Source organism: Aulostomus chinensis, chromosome 11 (assembly GCF_037954235.1).
Source record: "Aulostomus chinensis isolate RoL2024-O1b breed Wild chromosome 11, RoL_Achi_v1.0, whole genome shotgun sequence".
NCBI classification, from domain to species: domain Eukaryota; kingdom Metazoa; phylum Chordata; class Actinopteri; order Syngnathiformes; family Aulostomidae; genus Aulostomus; species Aulostomus chinensis.
Window position 1 is genome coordinate 12,912,236 of NC_141330.1, and position 26,780 is coordinate 12,939,015.

The 26,780-nt window shown below is 44.0% G+C and overlaps 1 protein-coding gene across 3 annotated transcripts in view; it reads left to right on the forward strand.

Moving 5' to 3' along the window:
* The window catches only part of nkd2b (NKD inhibitor of WNT signaling pathway 2b), a 28,147-nt gene extending 1,632 nt beyond the window's left edge, over positions 1–26,515 (forward strand). The window contains exons 3-12 of one of the 3 annotated variants that reach the window (XM_086217238.1): positions 1,499–1,777; positions 1,889–1,915; positions 2,001–2,092; positions 21,877–21,937; positions 22,908–23,023; positions 24,145–24,240; positions 24,346–24,487; positions 25,014–25,071; positions 25,155–25,282; positions 25,366–26,515. In XM_086217238.1, coding sequence (XP_086073364.1) covers positions 1,753–1,777; positions 1,889–1,915; positions 2,001–2,092; positions 21,877–21,937; positions 22,908–23,023; positions 24,145–24,240; positions 24,346–24,487; positions 25,014–25,071; positions 25,155–25,282; positions 25,366–25,988 — 1,368 coding nt within the window. In that variant the 5' untranslated portion in view covers positions 1,499–1,752 and the 3' untranslated portion in view covers positions 25,989–26,515. Of the gene's footprint in view, positions 1–1,498; positions 1,778–1,888; positions 1,916–2,000; positions 2,093–20,292; positions 20,323–21,876; positions 21,938–22,907; positions 23,024–24,144; positions 24,241–24,345; positions 24,488–25,013; positions 25,072–25,154; positions 25,283–25,365 lie in introns of those variants that run through there. The other 2 variants (XM_086217239.1, XM_086217240.1) reach the window with 2 other exon arrangements.
* Positions 26,516–26,780: the final 265 nt, after the last annotated feature.

The window sequence follows — 26,780 nt, forward strand, 5'->3', positions numbered from 1 at the left end:
AAAACACACCAACAGAGGACGCGGTTTCGCATCTAACGACTGTCGCTGCCAAGCCAGAGGAGTGCATCAAGCTCAACATACCAATAGTAATACCGGAAATAGCATGGTATTATTTCAGAATAAGAGCATGCGGTGTTTATTTACATTACAAGATATTGTAGCTGTTTGTGGTTCCGTCTCAATTGCTTCATGTTTACAAGAAGCGACAATTATTCAAATGACAATAAAAATCTGTTATTTGCTGGACTCTCCTCGGCTGTAGAATGTTTCCACATCACCTACAGGTTCTAATGATGTCAAAGAAAATGTTTCAGTACAACATTTACAGTGCATTCCAAGGGTCACTTCACTTTTTACTATCTAAATAATGGACTGCAAGAAGGTGCAGTGGTCAGCACTGTTGCCTCACAGCAAGAAGGTTCCCAGTTTGAATCCCGGCTCGGGCACGGGATCTTTCTGTGGAGTCTGCATGTTCTCCCTGTTCCTGTGTGGGTTCTCTCTGGTACTCCAGCTTCCTCCCACAGTCCAAAGACATCAAGAGGGGACGAGGCTGATTGATACTCTAAATTGACCGTAGGTGTGACTGTGAGAGTGAATGGTTGTTTGTCTTTGTATGTTGGCCCTGGCGACCTGTCCAGAGTGAACGCCGCCTCTCGCCTGTTGACACAGGGATAGGCTCCAGCCCCGCCCCCCCCCCCCCCCGCGACCCTTAATGTAGGAATAAGCAGAAGAAAATGGATGGACAGATGGATGTTTGGACAATATACAGCGTTTTTGCACACAGTTGACAGGACAGATGTCGGAGGTTAGAATGACTGGGGCACCTAATTATAAACATCTTTTTATTAAATTGGAAAATTCTTTCTTAAATCAACAAACAACCAAGCAAAGAAAGAAAAACAATATGAATTCCATAATCCCATGAGCATTTTGAACTATTTTGGCTTGTGGCCAGCTCGTTTGAGGCTTTTCTCATTAGCTTTGTAAAAATTATGTAATTAAACATCGATAGGCTCACATATATTGATATATCATTTATAAATTATTTCTGCAAGAATGGTCAATAAAACTTGAAGGGATGCCTGTGTACAGTTCAACCAGTCATGTATAATGTTTCTAGAATTTATAAGACTGGAACATATTCAGTATTTATATTCAGTCAAAAAGAAAGCAAGCAATTTTATTCATATATCAATCAATCAAACTTGATTCACAGATGAATGGTAACTGATGATGCTTCACACTGCCAAGCTCATAATAGGACACTTACAAACAAGTAGAGACCATAAAAACCCAAATAAAACTATAGACTGTAACATATTTCCTATACTGTGGTAACTCGAAGTGTTGTACATAAAAAAAAACAGATAAAATAACAGAACAAAGATAAATATATGACAAAGATATATAAAAAAAGATGTTTTATTGTTTAGAGTCACTAACCGGAAGTAGCTAGGTGCGCAGTCGAACTTGTCGCCGGCTCTTTGCTGCGTTCCAGGCGCTTCGCAACCACTCGGATGGAAGTGAAGTGTGGAGGCAGACAGCGGACGTCTCCCAACATCGGTTTTACGCATTCATCTCGTTCTTGCCCTGACAGAGCTGTTTCTTCAATGAATAAGCGATTTAACCGCCGGCCTTTGGATGAAGTTGGACTTTCCTCTTTGCAAAATGTGAACATGTTGAGGCAGTGACTGTTTTCTCCTGGTCGGATTTCCGAGTATCTTTATTGATCCAGGGAAGAGGAGCGCGAGGATGGGCAAACTCCAGTCCAAACATGGTAAGAAGAGATGTTTTAGTTGAAAACGAGTAGATTGAAGAATGTATTTAAAATTAGAAACTAATAGTTGTTGTTTCTTCTTGCACACATCTCCGTGTTCCGGATCCGAAGCGTGTAAGCGCAGAGAAAACCCAGAAGGTGAGGAAGACCGACAAGATGATTATTCGTTATAGCAGAGTTCGGAAGTCAGACCTGCTCACTGTGTGTGTTTTGTGCGATATAGGAGACAGTTTCGTTGTGAACGCCTTCCTCCGTAGAGGGATGGAGGAGTGTGAACGGTACGGCTCCATGGACCAGAAACTGAAGAACATGCAGGTATCTGTGGCTTTTATTCTGAAATTCTTCATCTCGTTTACGACTAACAGCCACTAAATCAGGAGTGTTTTGATGAAAGATACGTGAAAAACCTAAGGCGTGTTGGAAAACCACAGAAACACTTTACAGTCAGTGGTAATCTGTTGGAAAATAATGCCTGCAGCCCCTCTTTTTTAATGCTTTTAGTGTTTTTTTTTTCAGTTTTGCACTTCAACAAAAGCAAATGACTAAACAAACAAGACAACAGGCCAGGTGTTTGTGTGTTTGCATTTGCTGCTGGGGTTGTCAAACACCTCAAAGTTGTGTAGATGAAGCTGTGACATTCCCTCTTCCTGTAAAAAGAGACCAGCACTTCGTTGACTTAAGAGGAAGTAAATTGTATCAGCGAGTGTGTGTGAAGACATGCTGCTGTCTTCTTGTTCTTTCTGCCATGTCTGGCTCCAACACACACACACACACACACACACACACACACACACACACACACACACACACACATACACAACAGTACAGCAATTATTCTCCCTGCCAGCATCACTGGATAGGATATGACAGCCATGGGGCCTCATGTGTGAAGCGAAACACGCACTCACACACAAATACACACGTACACACACGCTGGATGGAAAGGTAGTCATTTCTCCAGCTGAGGGATATAAAGTTTGCTCTTGTGGCTGCTGGCATCATGACTCAGGGCTGTGTCTTTTTCCTCAATGCCTCCCATTCTAGTGCTGCTCCCAGTGGGCAGCCCTCTGTGGCGTAACATTACATCACTTCAATTAGAGCGTCGCTTTGAGGGCCACTAGGAGCCCGGACAGACACTATGTGAAGTTCACACAGAGGTACCGACGATCCGCAAAGGTGGGTGGTTGTAATATTGGAAGAATTATGGATTATATCAGGGCAATAAACCGCCCACTCACCGTAAATTAAAGGAGAACTTTGCTACGCTTCAGAGGCGTCAGAGTTCACACTCCCTCCTGGCTGGAAACCTCAAAGACATCAGCTTTAATAGTAGGAGGATCCCGCCGCTCACCTCTATCAGACCCCTGAGTTATTGTAGTTGGACTCATTAAAGGCTCCTTCACAGACTGGAACTAAATGACTGTTAACACACACAACTAAATGTAATCATATCTAGATGAAAGTCATTCTCTTTGGGCTTTATTGTGGCAGAAACTCACATTTTCCATGCATTTCTGTTTCTTCCTTGCTGATGAATTCTGTTACATGAGATGGGTGTCTTTATACGTGTGACGTTCATCTGGATCTGGACAAAAAAAGCACAACACTGATGGATTCTTGTATTGCCGCAGTATATTATTTGTAACTTTATTGAGAGTTTGTCGTCATCTTTTGCAGCTTTCAAAATGTAAGCACCGATATTGTGAAAGATTGCTCAAAGCCCCAGCTAAGTTTTTTGTTGGTGTTGTTGTTCTGATAACGTAATCTTTGGCGGGTCATGTCTATTTTTTGCTCTCAGAGCATTCATCCTAACAGAAATGAGAAAACTCTCTCGAAACATTCAAAAATCATATGTTGAAGCCACAAATGATGGGATATTATTTTCAAATACGTCCCCAAAACATCCTCAAAATGTTGATGTGAAGACGTTTTGTCTTTAAAAGCATTTAGCCTGATAGGAGCATCATGTGAAGAGACCCTTAGAATGCGCTGTAAATGGTATATTAAAAGACTTTCTTTGACCTCATTAGAACCTGTAGGTAATGTGGAAACATTCCTTGCTAGCTGAGGCGTGATGCAAAGTATCAAATCAACCCCTTCAGCCAGGAAAAGGAATAAATTTAAAGAGTGTCATTGATCCCGCTGGAGATTCCTGAGCCGTGAGATGTTCAGTGCAAGAGTGGTTAAGAATAAACACCTAGAATAAATAGATTGTTATTATTTGGATACCAGTGTTGTACGCCTCTGTTCGGCAGGTTTGCAAGTATATCCGCCGATCAGTTAGTAGCCATGAAACAAAATCTTGCTGATTCCAGTTAGCTTGGACTAACAGGAAATCAATTCTTCTTCACTGCTTCAAAACAGTAGCCTACAGAGGAAGTTGTGCAGTGTTTCCACAGAGTGCCCACAATGGGCTGTAACATAGATTGTTTACATGGCCTCGGTGGATATTCTGTCGTTTGCAGTTCTGGGGTCAGACACGATGCATTTTTCTCTCAACCAAATCACATAATTTGCCACTCTGTTCTGTTCTATGTCTCCATAAATACACGCACGTAAACTGACCACAGCAAGTGTGGCGCTTTCTGGCCTCCCATTTCACAGCATAGTCTCGGAAAACAAGACGAAAACGAACGAACAAGTCGGAGTTGAGTCTGCTTATGCTAACTTATTGTTAGCTCATCCGGAGGAGGCGGGGCTTGGCATTTTCCGTCATCACCTGCGGTTAGCAATAACGTTTTGGCTGCAGTTGTTGAGAAATGCTGGAAAACTTCATGATGGTCTGGTTGAAGTTACACGCAAACACAGTTCAGATGTTAGCCTTAGCCAGAAACATTAGCATCCTCTAATGACATCGTTGTCTGGAAGGTTGGACTTAGATGGAGATCTTGATACCTCCATGAAAGAAATCGCGATGTCATATTTCCACCGTACTTTTGCCTTGTTTCCGCTGATATTGAAGCCGTGATAACAAGAACTGTGTCAAGGCTCAAAGTAGCCGTTGAACAAAACTCTATGGATGTTCATTCTTTTACAAAGAGTTAAACCCGAGTGAGCAATGATGTCTAGTTACTGTGGGGCTTGGCAATCAGGACAAAATTCAACATCACACTCTTTTTGAGCAATTATCTTGACGTCAACATTGTGGCACCGATGCAACGATGACTGTCGGTGGAGATTTAAAATAAAAAAAAACAACAACCGTAAGGTGGATATAATGACAACGTAGAAACTAAACAGCGAAGAAAATGCACAAAATTCCATGAATTTACTGTAATGCAACCTTTCAGACCAGAACTAGACAACACTTAGGTCATATAACGACTGAACGATATCCAAAACCTAAGACGCTACCTAGTCTGGTGTCACAGTATCAGTTTTATTTCAGTTTATTGCCCGGCTCTGGATAATAGTAACTCATTGCGTGTGCAACATTTAAATGTACAGACGGATCAACGTTTGCAATATTAATTCATTTAATAACCACATGATTGGCTTTTCTTTCTTTTTTTCCTGAACCAGTTCATCAATATACGTATCACACCAGCAGTGAATGCGTGAGAGAATGAAGATGCTGGGACACTGACAGCTCTGTTCGTTCGCCTTCATTAGTTAGACAACGTCTCGGGGGGGGGCTCAGTATTTGCTATAAAACAGACCGTTCCTCTCTTTGATCCCACTCACATAATTAATTCTTTCCTCGGATTAAATGACGATGTCACCCGCCCCACCGCCCCCCTCCAAGTTATAATTATTGGATTATAGCCTCTTAGACATCTGGGGTTTAGATGATTAAATATATTCAAGTCAAACAGAAAGTAATCGTTTTTTTTTAAATGGGAAATCTGATCAATTTCAGACACATTTGCAGTGCATTTGTGTATCCCGAAGCCCCCTCACTAGGACACATACTTATGATTTCATGTGGGAGCAGATTGGCCAAACACACTGTTTAGCTCTGACCCCCCCCCCCTCACACACACACACACACACACACACACACACACACACACACACACACACACACACACACACACAAACACACTCACACCCCGCCCCCACCTCATTGTCAAACGGGGGAGTAGGATTCCTGAGCTGTCTGGCTGTGACTTCAAAGCGCAGAGCTGAGAGTTATAAAAGAGCTCTGATATCAGCGGAGCCTCCAAACCCTCACCCCTCAATCCCCCCCCCCCCCCGCGCTGTCTTGGGGGAGGGGTTGGGGTGGGCTGGCAGTTGATGTAGCAGGAAAACAAATGCTAAGCTAACCTAGCCAGTGCTCAACATCAGTCCACACATTCATTTAACCTAGAAAGCAGTGAAGCTTTCGCAGGAAAAGCATGTTTAAAATACTGATGATCCAAGATGTCAGCAGGGAGGCGTGTAACCTGATCTCCTCCTTACAATGGGGGAGTGATTCAGCATCCTTGCAGGTGTCTTACCTGTCCACACACCTGGTAGAAAACATAATGACAGGTGAGATCAAAATAGTAGACAAAAGTTGTCAACTGCACCCCCCCCCCCCCCAAAAAAAAAGAAAGGAGAAAAAAAGGAGCTTGTAGTCACTGAATATGTAACATGTAGCAGCAGCCCGGCGTGTCCCTCCAGAACGGCGGGTTCATTTGGGGAAGAGCTCCGTGAAGGTTCACTGTGTTTCACCTCTGGAAACATCAACACATCAACACTCCAGATCCTCACACACACACACACACACACACACACACACATACAACCACAGCGCTTCATTTTGGAGCTTCAAACAGACATGCTCGGATGCCCAAATAATGACAGGCTAATTCAGGCTTTCAGCACCAGCTTTTGTCTCGAAACTTCCAACAGGCTTGGCTTGTGAAGAGACTGTGTGTCAACATTTTAAATTCCACAACAAAAGACCTTTATTATTTCTCTTTGAAAGCTTAATGATATCACACCACTCGGGAGTTTTTTTTTTTGTTTAAAGGCTCAGTTAGGGATTCAGCTGGATGTAATGACATTGCCAGAAAAACCCAGAGACACATTTATTTGAGCTTTACATAGTGCTCCGACTCCTATAATAAATTAGATTTAAGAGCTAGAGTTCCCAAGCAGCTCAGAAAATTAATTGTAGGCTAATATTTTTTTAACATTCATTTGGAAGCTGTGAATAAGACTTTCCCCTGAATATAAAAAAAAAGATCCTCATTTGTGATCCCGCTTAAAAAATTATTGCTTTGTTTGGCTAAATTTGCTTGCTGCGCGCATGCATGTGTGTGTGTGTGTGTGTGTGTGTGTGTGTGTGTGTGTGTGTGTGTGTGTGTGTGTGTGTGTGTGTGTGTGTGTATTGAGAGTGCGTTTTAATTTCTAGTGAGCAGGATTTAATTTGGATCATTGGCAGGGATATCTGTGGCCTTAAATGGCATGATATATTTTTATATGGTCACTTTTCGGACTGCTTTATACTGAATACAACCTCAAATACATCTTGATTTAAAAAAAGATGTCCCGTCAGCAAAGTCTCCCTCAGCTTTGGGACGTTAAAAAAAAAAAAAAAAAAAAAAATCACCCCTGCTGCGACAGTAGACGGAGTATTACACGGCGCAGACGAGACCGAAAGGTGTGCTCATATTGCTTTTGAGGGAACTTGAAGGCATTTGGAGAGTTTGTTTTTTTCCACCAGTTCCCTCTCTCTCTCGCTCTCTCTCTTTCATTTCCCCCCCCTCCCTCTCTCTTTTTTTTTTTTTTTCCTGAAATTGGCTTCACAAGAAGGCGAGCTGTGAGCCTTCATCTCTGAATGAAAAGCATGTGGCTGGCATCCAGAACAGCGGGGTCTTTCAGCACGGCCCCAGCAGACATCTGTTCCTGGTTTGTACAGCAAAATCCTGGAGCTGGGAGAGGGTGTGTGTGTGTGTGTGTGTGTGGGGGGGGGGGGGGGGGGGGGGCTTTGGTGGGAGGGTGTCGGGGAAGAGGAAAAGAGGAGGAGTGAGGATTTAGGAGTGTGTGCGTGTGTTTTTTTTCTCTTTAGGGGAGATTTTTGAGGGGTTTTTAAAGGTGGGTGGGGGAAGGGGAGTAATAGAGCTCCTCATCTGCCTCGTCCTGGGCTGTTGCAGGAGGAAGAGCGTCGATCTCGCCTTCTGTGTTAAATATGCAAATGTCACATGCTCCTGAGACTTCTCTGTTCCACGTCAGTTGCCATTTGTCGAGTATAAACGATCCCATGTCTGTGAGTGTAAACATCGCCACCCGCTCCACACGCATCACAAGTGCGAGATGCTTATTTGAGTTTTCTTTCATGTTCGAGTGTTCTTGCGCCGCATGGCTTCACCTGGTCGACTCTCTCACTTTGTCGTGATGGAGAGGTGGTGGCGTGCTCCGTGTCTCCCAGAAATTCAAGGTTTTTGCTGCAGATGTTTGTTCTGTTTAAAGTACTTTTCAAGCACTTTTTGTGTGTGTGTGTGTGTGTGTGTGTGTGTGTGTGTGGGGGGGGTCACGAGACTCTCAGGCCATCAGGTACAACGCAAGCCACTTTTACACAGAGATTCTGCGATAATGCCTTTAAAAGCGGCCTCACCACTATTTTGTCTTGGTAGTTTACACGCAACATGACATGTAAACTCACCAGCATCAGTAGCTGGTAGTCACACTTTTCACATCTCCACCACCAGATGAGAAGTGGAACGATCTGTCCCCGTATTCCCTCCAGTGGACTTTTGTTCTGATAGCGAGGACAGCCAGGTAATATAATGTAACATGCTTTTTTTTTTTTCCAGTACTCAGAATAGCGGTAGATAATTTAACCATAAGAATCAGTTCGGAAATCCAACAGTATTCAAATGATTGGAAACCCGTGTGATGTGAGAATTACAGTCACAAACATAACAAAAATCCGTTTTAATTGTTGGTAAGGTTGGTATTAATGTTATTAATTTTTTTTGACGTATCATCCAGCTCCATGACAGCTGTGTAATATTTCCGCCTTGGAAACTTACTCTGTTCAAGGTGGCCATATTGCCCCTTAGACCTCGCCCTCTGTCTGAAGATGCTAGATGGGAGGAGAGAATGTTCTGCTGCTGAGCGGGTGCATACGTTGTCTGTCTGGATAGCCAAACAGACAATGTATGCATAGTAAAACTGGAACCAGAGGCTAGTTAGCCTAGCTTAGTACTGTAACTAGTTTAATCGTCATTTTTTGTAAAGAAGGTGCAACATCATTTTAAACTGCGAGTGTTGGAAGAGCTGAAAGAAAGTCGCAGGACCATTCCTCCACATGTATGTAGCCGGCTAATTAAAACTTGTAGCTTATCTTAATGTATAGCTCCCTATTTAGAAGCCATGACAGCATTTCATCCACATACTCTTGATGACATTCATAGTACTTTACTTTTCTCCCGCAGCTCACAGGAGAATAGTGTATATTTAGAAACGATAGTCGCTCTGCTGTTATTATTGGAGCCGTTATCTCCAGACACGTGGAATGTCGCCGTCTCTCCGCCCCATCATCGCTGCTTTGAAGCCGCTTGCTTCTTGTCACTGCTCCTCATGATGATATTTATGAGATATCTGTGTACTTCAGAGAGATCAGCATCACTGGGCAGGACTGCAATAAATCGCCGCACATTCCATCGTGTGTGAATATCTCAACTTCCTAAATGGAGCCCATCCCAGTTTCGCTGTGACATGACCTAGACGTGGCCGCCGGTGACAGCAGGGAGACCTGACTTCCCCTGCATGGTCAGTGCAGCATGCAGCCTGCTGTTTTGGGGGCAGCCCTGCCGAGGGTTAACACTGGTCTGTGTCTTTGCACTCGCTTGCTGCCAGGGGAAAGAAAATACCTGAAGCTGGAGCCCAGTGCTTAACGCTGACATTTTTGGCAAAAGCTGTTGGATCCAAGTCTGTGTTTGATCTTGTGCTTTTCCCAGCCAAGTAAAACACCGGGAGACTCAAAGGTTATTACATTTTAGTGTGTAAGGTATGTTTCCACATAAACCCCTGTTCCCCCGTAGAAAGCTTTAGCTCTTTTCCAAGTGGACTTCATTTCGCAACCCTTGGAGCAGCCAGGGGAATATTCTATTTTTTCAGTTATGGTTGCTGGTTATTATATGCGGTCATTGTAGTTCTTGTTAATTGAAATCATCGTCAACATCTTCATCGACTTCAGTGCATGTGATGAGCTAAGGGATGACACAGGAAGCTATAACTTATCAGAAGCAACATCTTACATCTATTTCAGTCGAATATTTAGTGTCTTTAAATATTTGCAGATTGAATTGGAGACATGAGAGCCTGTTCTTATTTGCTTAAGAAGGAGAGGGGATTCCTCTTTTGGATCTAAAGTTGTTATTCTATGAATCAGGCCAGTGGAAACTTGAGATGGCCTCTATAAAGGTCAGATGCTGACCTGACATATATTCCACAATGAAGGCACTGGGGAGCCTGAATAGCAGTGTGCAGCACAATACACTGATGGTCATAAATCTGATGCACAAATACCTCTTCCTTTGTCGCACATGGGAGCAGAGCTGGAGTCAAGATGGAGCTGAGGAAACAGAGACGGCACACCTCCACCAAGGAGAACTTTCTTGCTTGTGCCTTAGTTACAGCTGCTTACAGTGAGGAGTGGGAGGATAGGCCTACTTCCTGTAACCGCGAGGTGGCGCTCTGGCAGTGACTTCACTCTTGTAGACGTTTTCAGGTCGCGACTCTCAGCAACTGTATGAAGTTTGGAAAGACCTGACCATTTTCAGATGGATTTGGTCGACCCACTAGGAGGAATACATCAGAGAATGTAAAAACAGGTTATTTCCTGTTGCCACCAGATGGCACCGGAGCTTGTGTGCCCCCAAATTTAAAAGGTTCATCCTTGACCCACATCACACCCTCTGCCATGTTTAGTGCAAATCGTCTGCATAGTTTTTACATAATGTAGCTGACAGACAAACTGAAGGTAATGGGTCCCTGGCAAGTTAATAGTCTCCGGAACTGATGTAAAATGAAGTTATATGTTGTGTCTTCCAGCCACGTGTGATGCAATGTGCATCGAGCTTTGGTCTTTTGGAAGGTTGCATTCCCTTTCTTTGTTGTTTTTGTATAAAATCTCCCTCCGAGTCCCTGCTGAATAACTAGAAACTTCATCCTTGCTCCACATTCCTGAACTTGATGCCCTGCTAGGTTTGAGGCTGGAGATTGAAACACCACACACACCACTAACCCCTGGCTTCCTGGAAGCTTAAAAAAGCCAAGTGGAGGGCACCCAGACCTGCTGGCATTGTTACGATTGTTGTGTGGCGCTGAGGTTTTAAACCTCTGCTATTTCAAGTATTCTTTTGGTACAGATCACGCAGTACACAAGGATGTTCAGCCTATATTACACACTCCGGGTACCGAGAGATTTAGAGGGCTAGTCATGATTTAAAATGTTTATTCCACTCAGCGAGTATATACGTTCTGCATGATGTTGAAGGAAAAAGGTTGAATTTATAGCAGAGCTGAGCTCATATGTGAACAGATTTACACAATATCCATCTTCCTGTCCTCCATTTTCATATACAGCATTTCAAAGCACAAGATTTGTCAAATACATCCAGACCCTTGAGGAGTTAGGCATCTTTCTCTCTGCTCCAAGCTGAGCCTCCCCCTCTTTGGGACCCCAAGCTTGCACATGTGTAGGTATCGCTATTACTCAGCTCATAAAACGCCACAGTCCCATCTGAAAGTGGTTAGCTGTTGAAACACACTCGCAGCTTCAAAGCTTGGAAAGAGGCTCTGCAGACAGCGCGGGCCTGGCCCTCTCTCTGCACATCACATTCCCTCTCTGCGACGGGGGAATGACTGCAAGCTTGCTTTTGTTACACAAACCTGTTCCAGTCATCAAAACCCTCAATGGGTCTCCATTAAAAGGAAGTGGTTTATTTTTGCCATGGGTGGTAATTTTTCAGGGGGAATTTAATTCGGGAAATCATGACTGCAGGAGGATTTGACTTATACATTCAGCAGGAAGACGAATCCAGCGGTCCATACGTCCTCAAACACCTTTTGTGCTCGTTCTATACGCGACAGAAAAGGAGGGAGACGATGAAACAGCGCTGAAAGAGGCCACTGTTCTCATTTCCTCTGAAGGCAGCCTTCTTTTCTTCCCCCACCCATTTCTTTCCTGAGCCCGTCCACTTCAAAAGCTGACCTAGCCCTGTGTGCCATGTAACATGTTTACCTAAAGGCTCATTTCAAATAAACAGCAGTTCCCCTTAAAAGATGCCTGCCCCCTCACTGAGAGCCTTTCACAGACACCATCTGCTCACAGGAGGTGCTCCACAAAGAAAATGCGCCTGTCTAAATCTGGATTTTATTTCCCATTCCTGATGAATGTAGCTTTAACCCCCCCCCCAAAAAAGAGCACGCAACAACACAAATATTGTTTTAGAATATGTATATATAGTTTGTTAAAGCAATACTTCAACCCAAATAGGTGTCTTGCGCTCACAAAGACATTTTTGCACCGCTGCATCACTCCATCATGGAAGCAAAACCATCCAAAAATGTCTGTTTACTTCTTCTTTAACAAATGAACAAACTAACTGTTTTCACTCCGGTTCAGTGCTTGTCAAACTGAAGGTGTTTTAGTTTATTTTGAACTCAAATCAAAGTGTTTGTGAGTTACAGAGCATATGGCTGGATAAAGAAGGCTCGTATGATACCGGATGATGCCCTTGAGAGTTTGTAAATGGACATTTTTGGCCAGTTTTGCTCTTATTTTGTTTCTGTAGCGGCTGCTTGCTGTAAGTTGTGTTTAGCTTCAAGCTAAATATATGTTGCTGGATCTCTGCATTTTTTTTTTTCCACAAGGAAGCAGGTTAAAAACATTTTTGGGAACTCAAGACATCTATTTGTGTGTAATTGAAAAGTAAAAAAAACAACAACAACCTTTAAAAGTGGGATTTAAAGAACACCTACGTAGTTTGTTAAGAAAAGCTTCTCTTCAAATGCTAACTGCAGCTGTAAAAATGCAGACAACCAATAAATGTCTCATAACGTAGCTCTATAAGGTCTTTCTTCAGAACCAGCACCTACTTCTTTGTGTTGATAGGGGCCGTGCTGATCCTATCACTCCAAGAATGCCAGTGTATCTGAATATCTGAACCCCCCAAATGTCATGTGCTCAGCGTTGAGAACCATCCTGGTAGCACCTGATTATCTCACAGCTCTCAAAGTGCACATCGGCACCTTCTGCTTTTTGAAGCATAAATCCACTTTCAAGAGCTTTTTTATCAAAGTCTAAGTGTCACACTTAGTGCTTTCAAGTGCCCCTAGACTTGCTGTGTGATACACAACATGACTCCATCAGCTCTATACACCAGATAAGATAAGCGTAGCAACAAAGCTAGCCCGTGCTTTAGCTTAGACCTTGTGGACATCCAATAATTGTGGCTTTGAATGCAGCGGCAGTTCCCTGTGCTGCAAAAAAGCTGAGCTGGAGAAGGAGGTGGAGCTGAGCTGAGCTGAGCTGCCCTCTGCACCGTAGCCTTTTCATCTCTGCTTGTGCCATGGATGAATTACGTTCCAGAATTTCACACTGGGGAACAGTGTTTCAGACGCACACAGCTCGCCTGTCAGGTCACTAAAGTGCACACATGGCAGCTTCAGTCCGAAGGGAAGAAGTACAGATGTTACAGACCTCAAATTCTCTGCTTGGCATCATTCTGCGATGTATCACAAGTAAAAATTATGATTCATGGTTTCTACGATTTCAAAGACATGAATCATACACACACCCTCATGTGCTCTTCTTTCCGCCAGAAATTTTCTTTGAGAATAATTCAACAGAAATATTCTCAGAAGCCTGATTTTGTGCTTCAGTAATTGACTGATATGCTACTCTCTGTTTTTTCATCTGTTCATCTTTAGCTTTTAACTTTGTCTATTTTTCATGGGAAAGTGAGTCTCAATACCAAAACACTGCAGCTGGTGGATCTTTGGCAATGGTCCATTTGACATATCCAGGCTTCCTTCGTATTGTCGGAAGATCACGGAGTCTTCTCTTCTTCCTGTGCCCAGCAGGAGTGTATTTTTAGGAATCCTCAGGAAAACACTCACTGTTGACCCTTGTGTGACCCCCCCGTCCAGTTCCAAGCTTGTGAGGAACTTCACAGCTTGGAATTAAGCCTGTTCTTCCAGTGTCAAGAATTCTTGTGGTCTTTGAAACTGGCAATCCCCGCTGGCAGTAGTGACGGACAGTGAGAGATGGTTACACAACAACACACAAGTGTGGCACGAGATAAAAGAGCTGCTTTAATATGCAGCTATGTCAAATTGAAGGTATCTAATGTTAAAAACGGTGCGGTGCGATGCAAAGCCAAGTCATTTTGACCCATACTATTTGGCAGGACAGCTTCAAACCAAATACTTCATAGCTGGTTATAGGAGATGAGTTATTAAGATGCACTGCCTGTCAACTTGGGTTAGTTGTTGCATTCTGCTTCCCAGTTTTGGCTGACTGGCAAGTCTGCCCCCCCACCCCCAAGGGCTGAATGCAGTAATAATACTGTACAACTCTCTGTTTGCCCAATCTGCCTCCCAGATGGATGTGTTGAGCGTTCATGCTACATTTCTTGCTGATTGGTCACGGCTGCATAAGCCCCTCTTATCGTTGGCAGTCATATGGATCTGCACTTCTCTTTGTAAGTTACCCACAGGGAGCGGTGACTAGTGGACTACAGAGCTGTGGTTTTGACCCTGAACCTTCTTATCCTGCTGGAAGACATGTTCAGGAAAACCAGCAGGCAGCTCATCCACTAACCCACAAGCCTTTAACAGCAGGAGTGCGGCCAGAAAGCCATTGTGGATTAGATAGACAGCATCATTCAAGTGCTACATCTAAAGCTGAGCCAGTGTTACTGCTCTTCTGGCTTGCAGCTGTCCTCCCCAACATGGTTTGTTTACATTTCTCAGTCACCCGCAGGAGCACTGTAACGCCTGTAGCTCCACCAGCCTCCAACCACAGAGCCTCACCCCTATGAACTGCCAGGCCTGCTTTTCAAAGCTGCGACTTAAATCCCTCGCAGCTTAACAAAACATGCAGTGAAAACAGTGGTGTTGGTGGTTATCTCACAGGTGAGAGCAATTATTACTGACGTCTCAATACTAGACAGGCAGGTGGGAACCTGACACTTGGTAGAGTACACAGAGAGTCGTCCTTACAGGTGAGAGTGTTGAAATGGTTTTTCCCCCAGCAGAGGCGGACAATAAAGACCGTAACTGATGAGCAGTTGGAGAGCGTATCTACATGACTGCGTGAGAGACCATAATGGGATTGGTGTCCTTCCCTACCTCACCCACAACCTGGCGTTCTGAGATCTTCTGTGTTGTTTAAAGGGCCTGTGGAATGTGGAACAAATCTGCTCAGCTTTATCAGCCCTGGACGCGCACCCCATTGGACGAGCTTAAGAGCCGGGGGCCTGCGCGGGAGCTTACAGAATTTCACATGGAGGCCAGAAACAGAGGCACATCCTGTTTGAGTCTAACCGCCTGTCCCACACCAGCTTTGATATGCTGTCGTCTTTCTTGTTTGTCAGGATGTGTGTGTGTGTGTGTGTGTGTGTGTGTGTCTGTGTGTCTGTGTGCAAGCGTGCGCATGCATACGCACGCACACACACACACACATGTTCATGTTGTTGTGTGTCTCTCCCGTCTGGTTTCTGTGTATATCTTCCCTCTGTACGTCTGACACTGCAGCATAGTTCATCAAAGGTAAAAATCTGTCATTTTATCAGATGATTAATGTGTAACAGTTTGGATTATTTTTGATAATTATTCAGGTCATTTCTTGGATAAGATGCCACAACATGTGCTCAATTTTGAGGATTTTTTTTTTGTTACTCTGAATGGAATTTTTTCAAGGTTTGGACTATGGTTGGTTTATGGACTAACGCTTCATCATTTTCATGCATTTTCTAAATTAAAAACTAATAAAAAGAATAGTTTGGTTTTTTTTGCACCATCAGTTAATTCCTGAATAGTAGAATAAGTATGTCTTGTTTTAACATCTGACTCGCTCTGTTTCTTGTTTCCAGACCTGTTGACTTGAGACTTGAATGTATTTACCACATTTTAGCTCTTAGGAACCTTTGGAGGAATGCCGCAGGGAACAGGGTCTAAATTGAGATCTGGGAAAATTGTTTTACTCCCCTAAAAGTCCCTGCTCTGTGAGGTTTTCATTTTAAAAAAAATCGAACGCTTGGGGGTGGGGCTTACTGCTCTGAACATTTGTCATTGGTCAAGAACTGTCACAATCTTTAAAGTCAGCAGCTGCAAACCCTGCTGTACATACAGTTTGGTTTTTAGTTGTGCATGGACACCATACGACACACAGACTGATGATGAAGTCCAGGCTTTACTGAAGGTGCAGATCCAACCAGAACCCATGACCCGCAATGAAAAGATGTTCTAAAGAAACAGTTGCTACATTTTAGGAAAAAAAAGTTGAAAAAAATGTCCTGAAAGTTTTGATACAGTTACGTATGTTGTCACAAATGAGAAGATACTGTGAAAGAGCCGATACCGCCGGTCGGTTCTGATCATTGTAGTACAGTCATGTTCCCCTAATGGACTGGAGAACCTTTTTCGGTATTGTTGCAAGCTGAAATGATTTTTTAATGTGACGCTTTTCACGCAAAAATTGACTAATCTTTGTAGGTATTCACCGGTATTGCAGTGGACCCGTGTTTTTTGGAGATTTCGCGTGCTGACGTGTCTTGAAACAATTGCAGTCACTTGAGACTTCTCATTTATTTTTCTGTTGAAATCTCAGAACTAAATGAAATCTTATAAACAATTTCTAATCTCTGAAATGACCCTATTCTCTTCGCAATTGTTCTGTCCATCAGTTACTGTTTAAATGCATGGACCACTTGCTCATATAGAAGTCCATGCAGACACCATTGCATTACCTCTGAATTCAAGCAGTATGAGTCTGTTTTCTGACTTTTATGTTGCAGCCAACCACATCCAAAATAACTCTCATTTTCTGTCATCGGTCAAATATTCGATCTTCCGCGTGTACAATTCAACACATTTGCCTCACCCAGATTCATGAGTCGCTGGTTTCTAACAGTAGCTCCCTGTGCGACAGCTGACAGGAGGGTACTCCATGACATCAGACTCCTATCAAAGCTCACTTTAATGAAGGCGAGCTGATTACAGCATCGTTGACAGATGCTGGGTGGTCAGGCAGCGATGCTAATCTTTGTTTATGCCATCCAGCAGGTCATAATCAAAGTGAGAGGGTGAGGAGGGGACTGGAGGGGGCGTGAAGACTTTGGGAGATAGTCCCTCCTAATTGAAGGGGAGCGTGTGACTTTGAGTGCTTTAGGTGCTGCTCTTACATCGACAGGCAAGCATGCTCATCTCTCCCACAGCTGTTGTTATACTAGGACCGGAGAGGCTTCACCCCAATGATTCATGTCCTGCCAAGGGAGAGGTTTTGCCTCCTGTTTGACCTCAAAGAGAGTCCCGCTACCCTGAGAGCACCATATCTGGGCCATCTTGGCCACATGGGGCCAGTCCAGATGACAGGGTGGCATTCTGCACCAATCCCATTGCCATATGTAGACAGATATGTCATAACACATTAAAACATTGCTCAAGTTCTCCAGTTAGGGAGCAGAAGTACATTTTAGCTGTCTAGATCTGAGAAGCAATGAAAAGCTAAGGGCGCGGCTCAGGTGGTGGTGAATCATCCAAATCCTCCTCATGATCAGAACAGTTCATGTTGAAGAAGCACTGAGAAACAAAGACCTTTATGAATTATTTCAATTCAACCATAGAACCACAGACACCTTCACTTCCTACGTCCAACCCAAATCTTTGAAACTTTAAAGGGACCGTTCAAGTCCACAGTCACTGTATTATGCAGCCCAATGCACATCCATGGAGCCCCTGCCGCCAACCATTGATGACCCGACTATAGCAGCTACGCTGAACCAGAGTAGGGGACAAACGTGTGGCAGTTGGAGGCTTGGCATGGGTGGAGGGTCCGGTAGCAGGGTGGCCCTGTCGCAGCGGTCGCCTCAGATTCACTGACTGAGTGCAGTGCAGATAAGCAGCTTGGAGGCGATCTATGGAGATACGCTCCAGCCTCAGGGCCACATCCACCTCCGAGTTTGTGACTCTGTTGTCCTAGAGTTAGATCATAAATCCCGGGAGGTGTTTCGATTTCCACCAGAATTTTGATTTGTGGCTCAAAATTCACATGATTCACATATTCACGTTTTTGGCCAACTGGATGGTGTATTTATTAATTGGAGATCACGTGATACTTTGTTCAATCACTTTTCCCGCAGATCTCGACCGTATTCTGACGTGGCCGAAAAGATGGCACGTCATGTTTTGATATCACTGTTAACATCAACAGGGCAAATAATACCAAAAGATATCATGATTCAGTTTTGACTCTATGTCCCCCCATCTTCGATTTTTGAGGCTGAAAGCTTCGTTCGTGGCCGTGTTTTCAGTGTTGCCAGCAGCGTGTGGTCACAGACTGAACTGTATAAACAATTTCAGCCTGTATTAACACTTTGATCACGATGATCAACAGCTAAACTGTAGCAATCTATGTACTGGTGTTTGTTTTATGATTCAATACTCTGCTCTGTTGACCCTGAGCACCATAATTACTCAAACTGAAAGCTGAAGCCTGATGATCTAGAGGGAGAACTCACTTCCCCGCCATCAATATATTGTTCTTTTACTGCCCTGCAACAAGGGAGACATGAAGTTGTGCAACTAGCTCTCTCTCTTTAGCCCATATCCCAACCCCCCCCCCCCTTTCTCCCTAGTATAACCGCTTACATCTGGTTTTGAGTCAAGGCCAGGTTGGTTTCTTCTGGGATGGAGGGCTTTTATTTCTTAATGGCCACACTTCCTCTCCAGTTTCATCCTGCGGTGAGAGTTTGCCGTTTATTTACGAAGTGGCGTTCCTGTCTTTATATTGACACTGAAGTTGATCCATGTTTACATTATTGGGGTCCATCATCCCCTTATTAATGGCCAGTTTATGTGTGTGTGTGTGTGTGTGTGTGTGTGTGTGTGTGTGTGTGTGTGTGTGTGTTTGAATCCTGTGAGTGACACTGATTGAATGAAGAATATTCCTGTGTGACAATGAAGTTGCACCTCCTGCTCCATAAAAGCTGTTTTGATGCTAATTCCAACTTTCCATAAAACACACACAATCTTAAGTATTTAAAAAAAAAAAAAGCCACACAGTCTCTAAATTACACCAGGCATTGTCTGTGCAGTATCCTGGTTTTTTTGTTTGTTTGCTTTTTAGAATATTTTTGGGATCAGACATGTGATCCAAGCACCCATATTTCATAAGCTGAGACCAGAGGAACTGGTTAAACAATCTTTATAGTGCCATTTTTGTCATTTTCAAAATGAAATGAAGAATGCACTAAAGGAAGTGTGTGTGTGTGTGTGTGTGTGTGTGTGTGTGCGTGTGTGTGTGTGTGTGCGTGTGTGTGTGTGTGTGTGTGTGCACTCTTGTATTAAGGGTCTGAGCTGGATAGGGGGGCTATGAGAACAAAGATATGCAGTGTTTTCCAGCGGGAGGATGGGTGGAAGGGAGGCACACAGTTAGAGAGGGAGAGAGACTGCTGGGGGACGTCTGATGTCACCTGGTAGGGAGCTATGAAAGCTTCCCCTGGTTACCCTATCCCACATAAAAGTCTGGCAGTAGGCTGAAGCTTTAGGGAAGCTTGGCAGAGACGCAGTGTTAAACAGGAACAAACATCACACACCTCTCTGTCTGTCTCTCACGTCAAGGCGCCTGGAAGATGGAACCCTGTAGAATGCACTTTTATGACAATGCAGATCTGAGGTCTTCTCACATCCTTGAAATTGATGCCATCTTTTCCTCATACTTAATATCACACACTGCATAGATGTGCGCTTCATGGGTTTCAGGCTGAAAAAAAAGCAGAGAAGAAACACTTTACTCGGCCCACAGAGCTGTTTGTGATCTGATAGTGAAAGAATGAGAGCAGCTTGATGCCAAAAAGCAGGTAATTGCACATGTGGCTGGCAGATCTGAGCCCCACACCGTGGGCGACGTGGATGGAGATGCCATGTGTTTAGATGTTAAACTGCAGACTGTGGTCAGACATGGCCCGCTCTCTCATTAGCTCCCTCCATGGATGTAATGAGCTCGGAGGAGGAGGTGTGGAACTAGTGAAGCCATGTGTTCTAGCACAAGCCCCTCTGCGTTCCTCCATCCTGATATCTGGATTTTAATTGGAGATTCACTTTCGGCAGTCAGGCCAATTGATTCATTTCATTATATTTAACGATGAGCCCTGTCTTTCATTTAGAGGCGCTTATAACTTGCTCGGAATTCTCGTGCCATGAGAAGAAACCCGTTTCTCTCTTTGATGTTTCCCCGAGCCGTGTGAACTCGCTCTTCCTCACATACTGCCCTTCATTAAGGGAAAGCGGTACAAGGATGGCAGATAAAAGCATCCAGCGCAGAAAGGAAACAACTTGGCTGCAGAAAACCACAAAAGATGGAAACTGTTTGGTTCTACAGTGTGTGTATTTGGTGATTAAAGAGGGTTGCTTGTTTGGGGCCCAGAGAGCGGTACCAGTTGTGTTCCAGACATCTCTGACTGAGCTCCCAATAAGCAATAGAGAGACCACAACATCCTCCTCTTCTTCTCTTATCTGCTCCTTTCCCATCTTTCTTCCTCTTATCTCCCCCCCAGTACCTTCTTTTCTTCCCTCGTCTTTATTCCTCCCGCGTACTTCCTGCTCCTCCTGTTCCCCTCCCCTCCTCTCCCAAAGATTTGACTCCCCATTCTCTCGCTGTTTGTGTCTCAGGTGGCCAATTTGCAAGGGTGGGTGTCCAAACCTTGACCCTGACACTCCACCGGCCCCCCCCTCCCCTTCTTCGACGGTGAAGGTCAGGACCAGATTACAGGCTGGAGATATCATCCTCTGAAGTGAGGAATAGTCACAGCCTCGAAGATTGTTAAATAGAACCACAGGCCCTGGCGCTGTCATTCCTCTGAGAAAGAGAGGAAGGGGAGGGAGGTGTGTGTGTGTGTATGTGTGTATATGTGCATGGGGGGGGCTCATTCACCTAAACGCATGCAGATGTTCAAACTCTGGCTCGAGCTGGGGCTCTGTTGAAGGTACATGGTGTTCTTTTGTTTTCCAGCATCTATCTGTTTTTTATTTGTCTGGTTTCAGTGGGCCTCCTTGATTCAATCTGGTGCGATTTTATTTCAAAGTGTGTGTGGAGCAAAGCTTATAGGACCCAGAATGACGTAAATAAGATGAATCATTTGTTGTTTAAATAGTTGTGGGTTAGGGCCTGTGCTGCACTTAATTTTCATTGTTTCCACAATCCAATTGTAATTAGAGTGTGTGTGTATGTGTGTGTGTCTACACCAGCATATGTGTGGGAAGGTTATGAATACATTGTGGTTCTGTTTTATGCAGGATATAGATTATTCACATATGACTGCATGGTTTTACCCCCCCCCCCCCTTGCTGCGCCCCATCTACTCCTTTGTCCAGCTTTTGTTTTACGCGGCGGAATTGTGTTTTTAATCCGTTCCATCCAACCTTTGTGGAAATTTCCATCTGGCAATTATTCTTCATTCAAAATAAACACACACATGTTGCTGTGAGCTCTTTGTTTTACACACTTCAAATTTTCAATGAGAAATACAACAGAACTTTTCCCTAAACTCTGGGCTTCTTTCATTAAATGTGTAACAGAATGAGAATAAACAGGTTGGACAAGAGAGAGAGAGAGAGAGAGTGAAAAAGAGAGAGAGAGCTCAAGGATGAATTGCATTATGGGGCTTTTTTTTTTGATGGATGCGAGGGTCCGTTTGAAGGGCTCGGAGGAATCTTGGCTGAGCTCGCTGCGTCCCAGACAGTGAAACACAATAAGCGTGCAGATGTTCAAAGTGTTTGGCCGCGCTGGAGCCTCTAGCTCTCTTTCTCTCCCTCATCTGAGTAGGAAATGCTTTAGCTGGAACTGTTTGTTTTCTCTGTGTCTGTGGTCTGAACTGTAGATTCACTTACATCTCTCCCCTCTATCCCCCCCCCCCCCCCCCCCCCCCCTGTCTCAGGAGTTTCCAAATGGGGAGGTGAAGGAAGGACATCTCACGGATCAACACTGTCCCCTAGAGGGTAGGTGGAGAAAGATGCCTCTTTACTCATTGATAAGCCTCCAGATGCTGGCGTGTGATTAATGAAGGAGCATAAAGTGTGTTTGATTCCATTGATAATGAAGATTATTAACGGAGTCATGACTGAGCACTGGTCTGATTATCATTTCAAGATGCTTTTGCATTCAGATTTTTCATGCTCCTTGAATCAATTCAGACTTACAGAATTTTCATTTTATTTTGAAAAGTATAGAGCTGCTGTCCTGGGTTGATATCAAACTGCTCCCTGGGTACTCCAGCTTCCTCCCACAGTCCAAAGACATCAAGAGGGGACGAGGCTGATTGATACTCTAAATTGACCGTAGGTGTGACTGTGAGTGTGAATGGTTGTCTGTCTCTATGTGTTGGTCCTGTGATGGACTAGTGACCTGTCCAGGGTGAACCCCACCTCTCACCCGATGGCTGCTGGGATAGGCTCCAGCCCCCCTGAGACCCTTAACAGGACAAGAGGAAGAGGATGGATGGATGGATGGATGGATGGATGGATGGATATCAAACTATTATTGATCACACTTTATAATAAGATGCTCATAATAGAGAGTTAATGATGGATAATAACACCCCTATATATTCTTTTAATACATTAATTATTTATGGCTTGTGAATCTCACTTTTTGCAGGAAAAGGGAAAAAGGGCCTCAGTAACATTTATTAATAATTTATTCTGCTTATAGGGGCCTTATTACCTATCAGTTAATGCTTATGAAAAGCACCTTAATATAAAGTGTTATCCCCTTATTTATCCTTGAAATTACTTAATTTTATGATTTCAAACGAACAAACAGCCCTGGTGAGCAGCCCTTTACTAAAAGCTACAATCAACATCTAAGTAAAGTTTATTGTGTTATCAGGCTTGTAATCACATCACTTGGATTCCTGGTGAGAAAAAGCTGTTTTTCCGACTAACTTTTTCCATTTTGCTGTGTCGGCAGTGGTTCTTCCTCCAGAGAAGGCTGAAGGCTGCGAGAGCTACCTGCACTACCTTCACGCGGAAGACGGAGAACGAGATGCTTCCAAAGCTTCCGGGAAGAAACGCATCAGTCTGGATGTAAGCAGCCTTGCAACATACTGTCTAGTGACAGTACAACATTAGAGTCAAGGGTTCAAATCCCATCCTGGCCTCTCTTGCAGCCAATTTTCACAATTCTTCTGCCATTGCTAAAAACGCTAACTTATGTCCACGTTTTAGTTTGAACGCTGGAATACAGTAATGCAAAAACATTTCAGTTCGTGCAACAGTGGGTCATCATCTAGAGAAGTATTTGTAGGTCAGGAAAAGGTCTCTTGCAAGTGTTGACAAGAGTGTTGAAACTGTTTTGTGTGTCAGCGAGTGGAAATGATTCACACATAGATTCGAAAATAAATGCACAGGGGCCAACCTCCATCCTCACCGCCGCTGCATTCCTGTCGATGTGTTGACACTGCTCCAGACCATATCCTGATTAGATTTAGGGACCAATAAATAGAATAAATAGATTGTAATGTTTAGACGTGCAGAAGGCTCAGATCTCCTCTGTGGTGATGTGAGCTTGGGAGATCTTATAGCGCTGTAAAGCTACTTCTCTCCCCAGGGGTTTCTCTCCTTTGTAAACGTACGCTGCTTTTCACACAGTCCGCTGCAGGACCTGTATTCCAGATGTTTATTTTTTCAATTACAGCCATGTTACGTGATACATTTGAATCAAAGTTACTGCCAGAAAGTTGTAACTGAGAATAGCGGTTGTGCTCATTTTTCCTGGAAGCAGAAAGACAAGGTCATAGTGGTCGAGCTCACCACCCGGACTCTGTTCTATGTTCTCCCACACAAGGTCCAGGAAGCTGAGGGGGTTCTGATGAAAAGTGATGTGTTGAAAAGCAAAACCTGGCTCTTGAATTCCTTAAATCATACTTGCTAGTTTTGATTTACTTTTTGAAGTCAACTTGAATTCAGATAAGTGGGGATGAAAAATCTCTGTTGTCAGACACAAATGTGATGCAAAAATTAAGAAAAATACTCTTGAAAAATGTTCTCTATCCACACTGAGGACAAGACTTGTGCTGCCCCCTGCTGTCATAAAGTCCGGGGTAGTTTGCTATGTTGTAGACACGTTATATGACACATTTGCAGAATTTATTTGTGTGAAGTGAGTAAATATTGTAGATGTTCAATGCAGGTGTTTGTATGCACAGGATTTGGAGTGTGACGTGTCGGTGGAGGAGGACAACCGTCAGGAGTGGATCTTCACTCTGTATGACTTTGACAATAGTGGGAAAGTGACAAAAGAGGTGTGTGTATGTGTGTTTATGTATGTGTTAAATGTCATCAGGGTAGTCTCTGTGTCCTACAACTGTCAAATTTGAGCTAACAGTGTGTATTTCCTGTCATCATAGGACATGTCCAGTCTGATGCACACCATCTATGATGTTGTGGATGCCTCGGTGAATCATTCCTGCCATAATAAGAGCAAGACCCTGAGAGTGAAACTGACCGTCACCCCAGAACCCAGGTGCCACAGACGAGAAACAGGGACAGGTAAATGAAAACTAAACCCATTTCCCTCATCAATGTCCTTCTGCCTCTGTGACTTTGGCTTCTAAAATCTTTTCAGTTCATCCTCCACTTTTCTCTAAAAAAAACATTCTAAAAACTTTGAGGGAACAGACTTGAGATCAAATACTCAACAATATCCCCAAAACATCCTCGGAACGTTGTACTTCTAACATTTTGTCTCAGGTAACCTAAACCCTTATAAGATCATTTTCATTTTCTTTGACATCAGTAGAACTTGTGGCTAATGTTACCAGTGTTGTGGGAACGTTCCCTGCAATCTGGGAGAATCCCCACGGTCCGCAGATGTTGCTGGCTCGGAAGCATAAAAGCACACTAGATATTAGCTGCACTTGGAGCTAATTTGGGGTTTTCTGTTGACGTTCAGTTGGAAAGGAAATTTTAGCTTCTTAGTTCACTCTTTTTTCAGTAAGTGTTCGCAACATGTCTGCAATGAAGTGGCTACCTGGCATGGTGATGTCACTGAGTCTTTTGTGCTTCCCGTCTTCAGAACGCTGTCACCAGGAGGAGGGCCGCTCAGCAGACAAGCGTCTGTCCTCCTACATCAGGTGGGTTCACATTTAGAGGAAAGCCTGGCAGAAGGCTGGATCATTCTCACTCACACCCTGATATTTTTATTACTTATTTTTAGCAGCAAAGGGCAAAACAATGAGGCGGCAACCACTGAAGGACAGCATTACTGTGTAGATGAGAACACAGAGAGGAGGAATCACTACCTGGACTTGGCTGGAATAGAGAACTACACTTCCAGATTTGAAGGTATTACACATTAAAATCACTTTCTTTTAAAATCACTTAAAAAAAATCCTCTTAATCTTTGCTTTCTCTGGCTCATTCTTCAGGAACAACCCCTGCCCCCCCTCCCCAAGAGGCTCACAGTCGAAACTCCCAGAGCCAGAGCCGCTCCCGCTCCCAAGAATCCGAACCTCAAGTGGTTCACCAGCGGCGCTCGCAGATCATCAGTGACAGCTACAACCCCACAGAGTCTCGAAGCAAAGGCATGCAGTTCCTCAAATCCCCCAAAGGAACCTACAAGGGAGGCGGAGGGAATAACGGAGGAGGCGGAGGAGGCAAATCCACTAAATGTCATGGTTACCATCCTCCTCTGCAAACCTTGCTGCATGGGGGCAATGCAGCAGCTCATGGAGGTCAAGATGTGTACCACTTGCCACACCAGGTCCAACCCTCTGGCCACCATCAGCACCCGTTACAATACAGTCACAGCAAGCGCATGAGGGCCAAAGCCAGAGAAGCCCTGTCCCCGTCCAAAACGCCACTGTCCCCTCAGTCCCACCCCCAGCAACAACATGCTGTGCCCTCAGTACTGTCAAACCTGGAGAGAGAGCAAGTGTCAGGCCCACCTGGGAGCCCGGGGTTTGTTGTTCCTGTGGTCCAGCGCCATGAGCACCACCACCACCATGAACACCACCACCACCACCACTACCACCACTACCACCAGACATGACCGCCTCAGTGTACAGTGACTGGGACTGTACAGGACCAACCACAACCACCACACCAGTGTGAAGGACTCACCCCGTGGGCATGTCTCACGCTCTACCCAGGATCTTTTTTATCCTCCTCTTGCAAGCTATACAGATATATCCTGAGATTAGATATACTGAGGATGCGTATCGTGTGATGGCCAATCGTATTGGACTGGAAGGATTTTTTTTTTCAGAAGTTATTGTGTAATTACAAAACGTGTGTGGCACGGTTTTGGCGTTTTATTTTGTAGATTTTCTCTGCTGCCATCGTCACCCATTCAATCAGGAACCAGGTACCAGGAAGCAACCGTACAGGAGAACGTTGACATGACATCTTGTCTCCCATGATGCTGCTGGTTGACGTCCCTGAAAGCTATTTGTCATGTTCTGTGTCCAAAACACAGATCTCAGGTGTAAAGGTGCTGCTGCTCTCAAGCTTCTCACAGAGGCCTCTCTGTCTGGGAGACCCTCTGTGGACTGAGGGGTTTGGATATGACAGGGGGGAGGGGGGGGGGGGTATGAAATCACCACTGCCAGTTTTAATGCAAAAATATCTCGCTATATGTATAAAAAAAATCTATATATATTAACACATTTTACTGTATAATTATAATACTGTATATGCATATTTCACCATGAATATAATTATGCATATATGTATTTTGTCTTTTATATATTTTAATAAACGTTATATAGTTTATTCATATTACTGCTGGAACTGTTTATTTCTGCTCATTGCTCACTATATTAGGATGTCTGCCGCTGTCCTG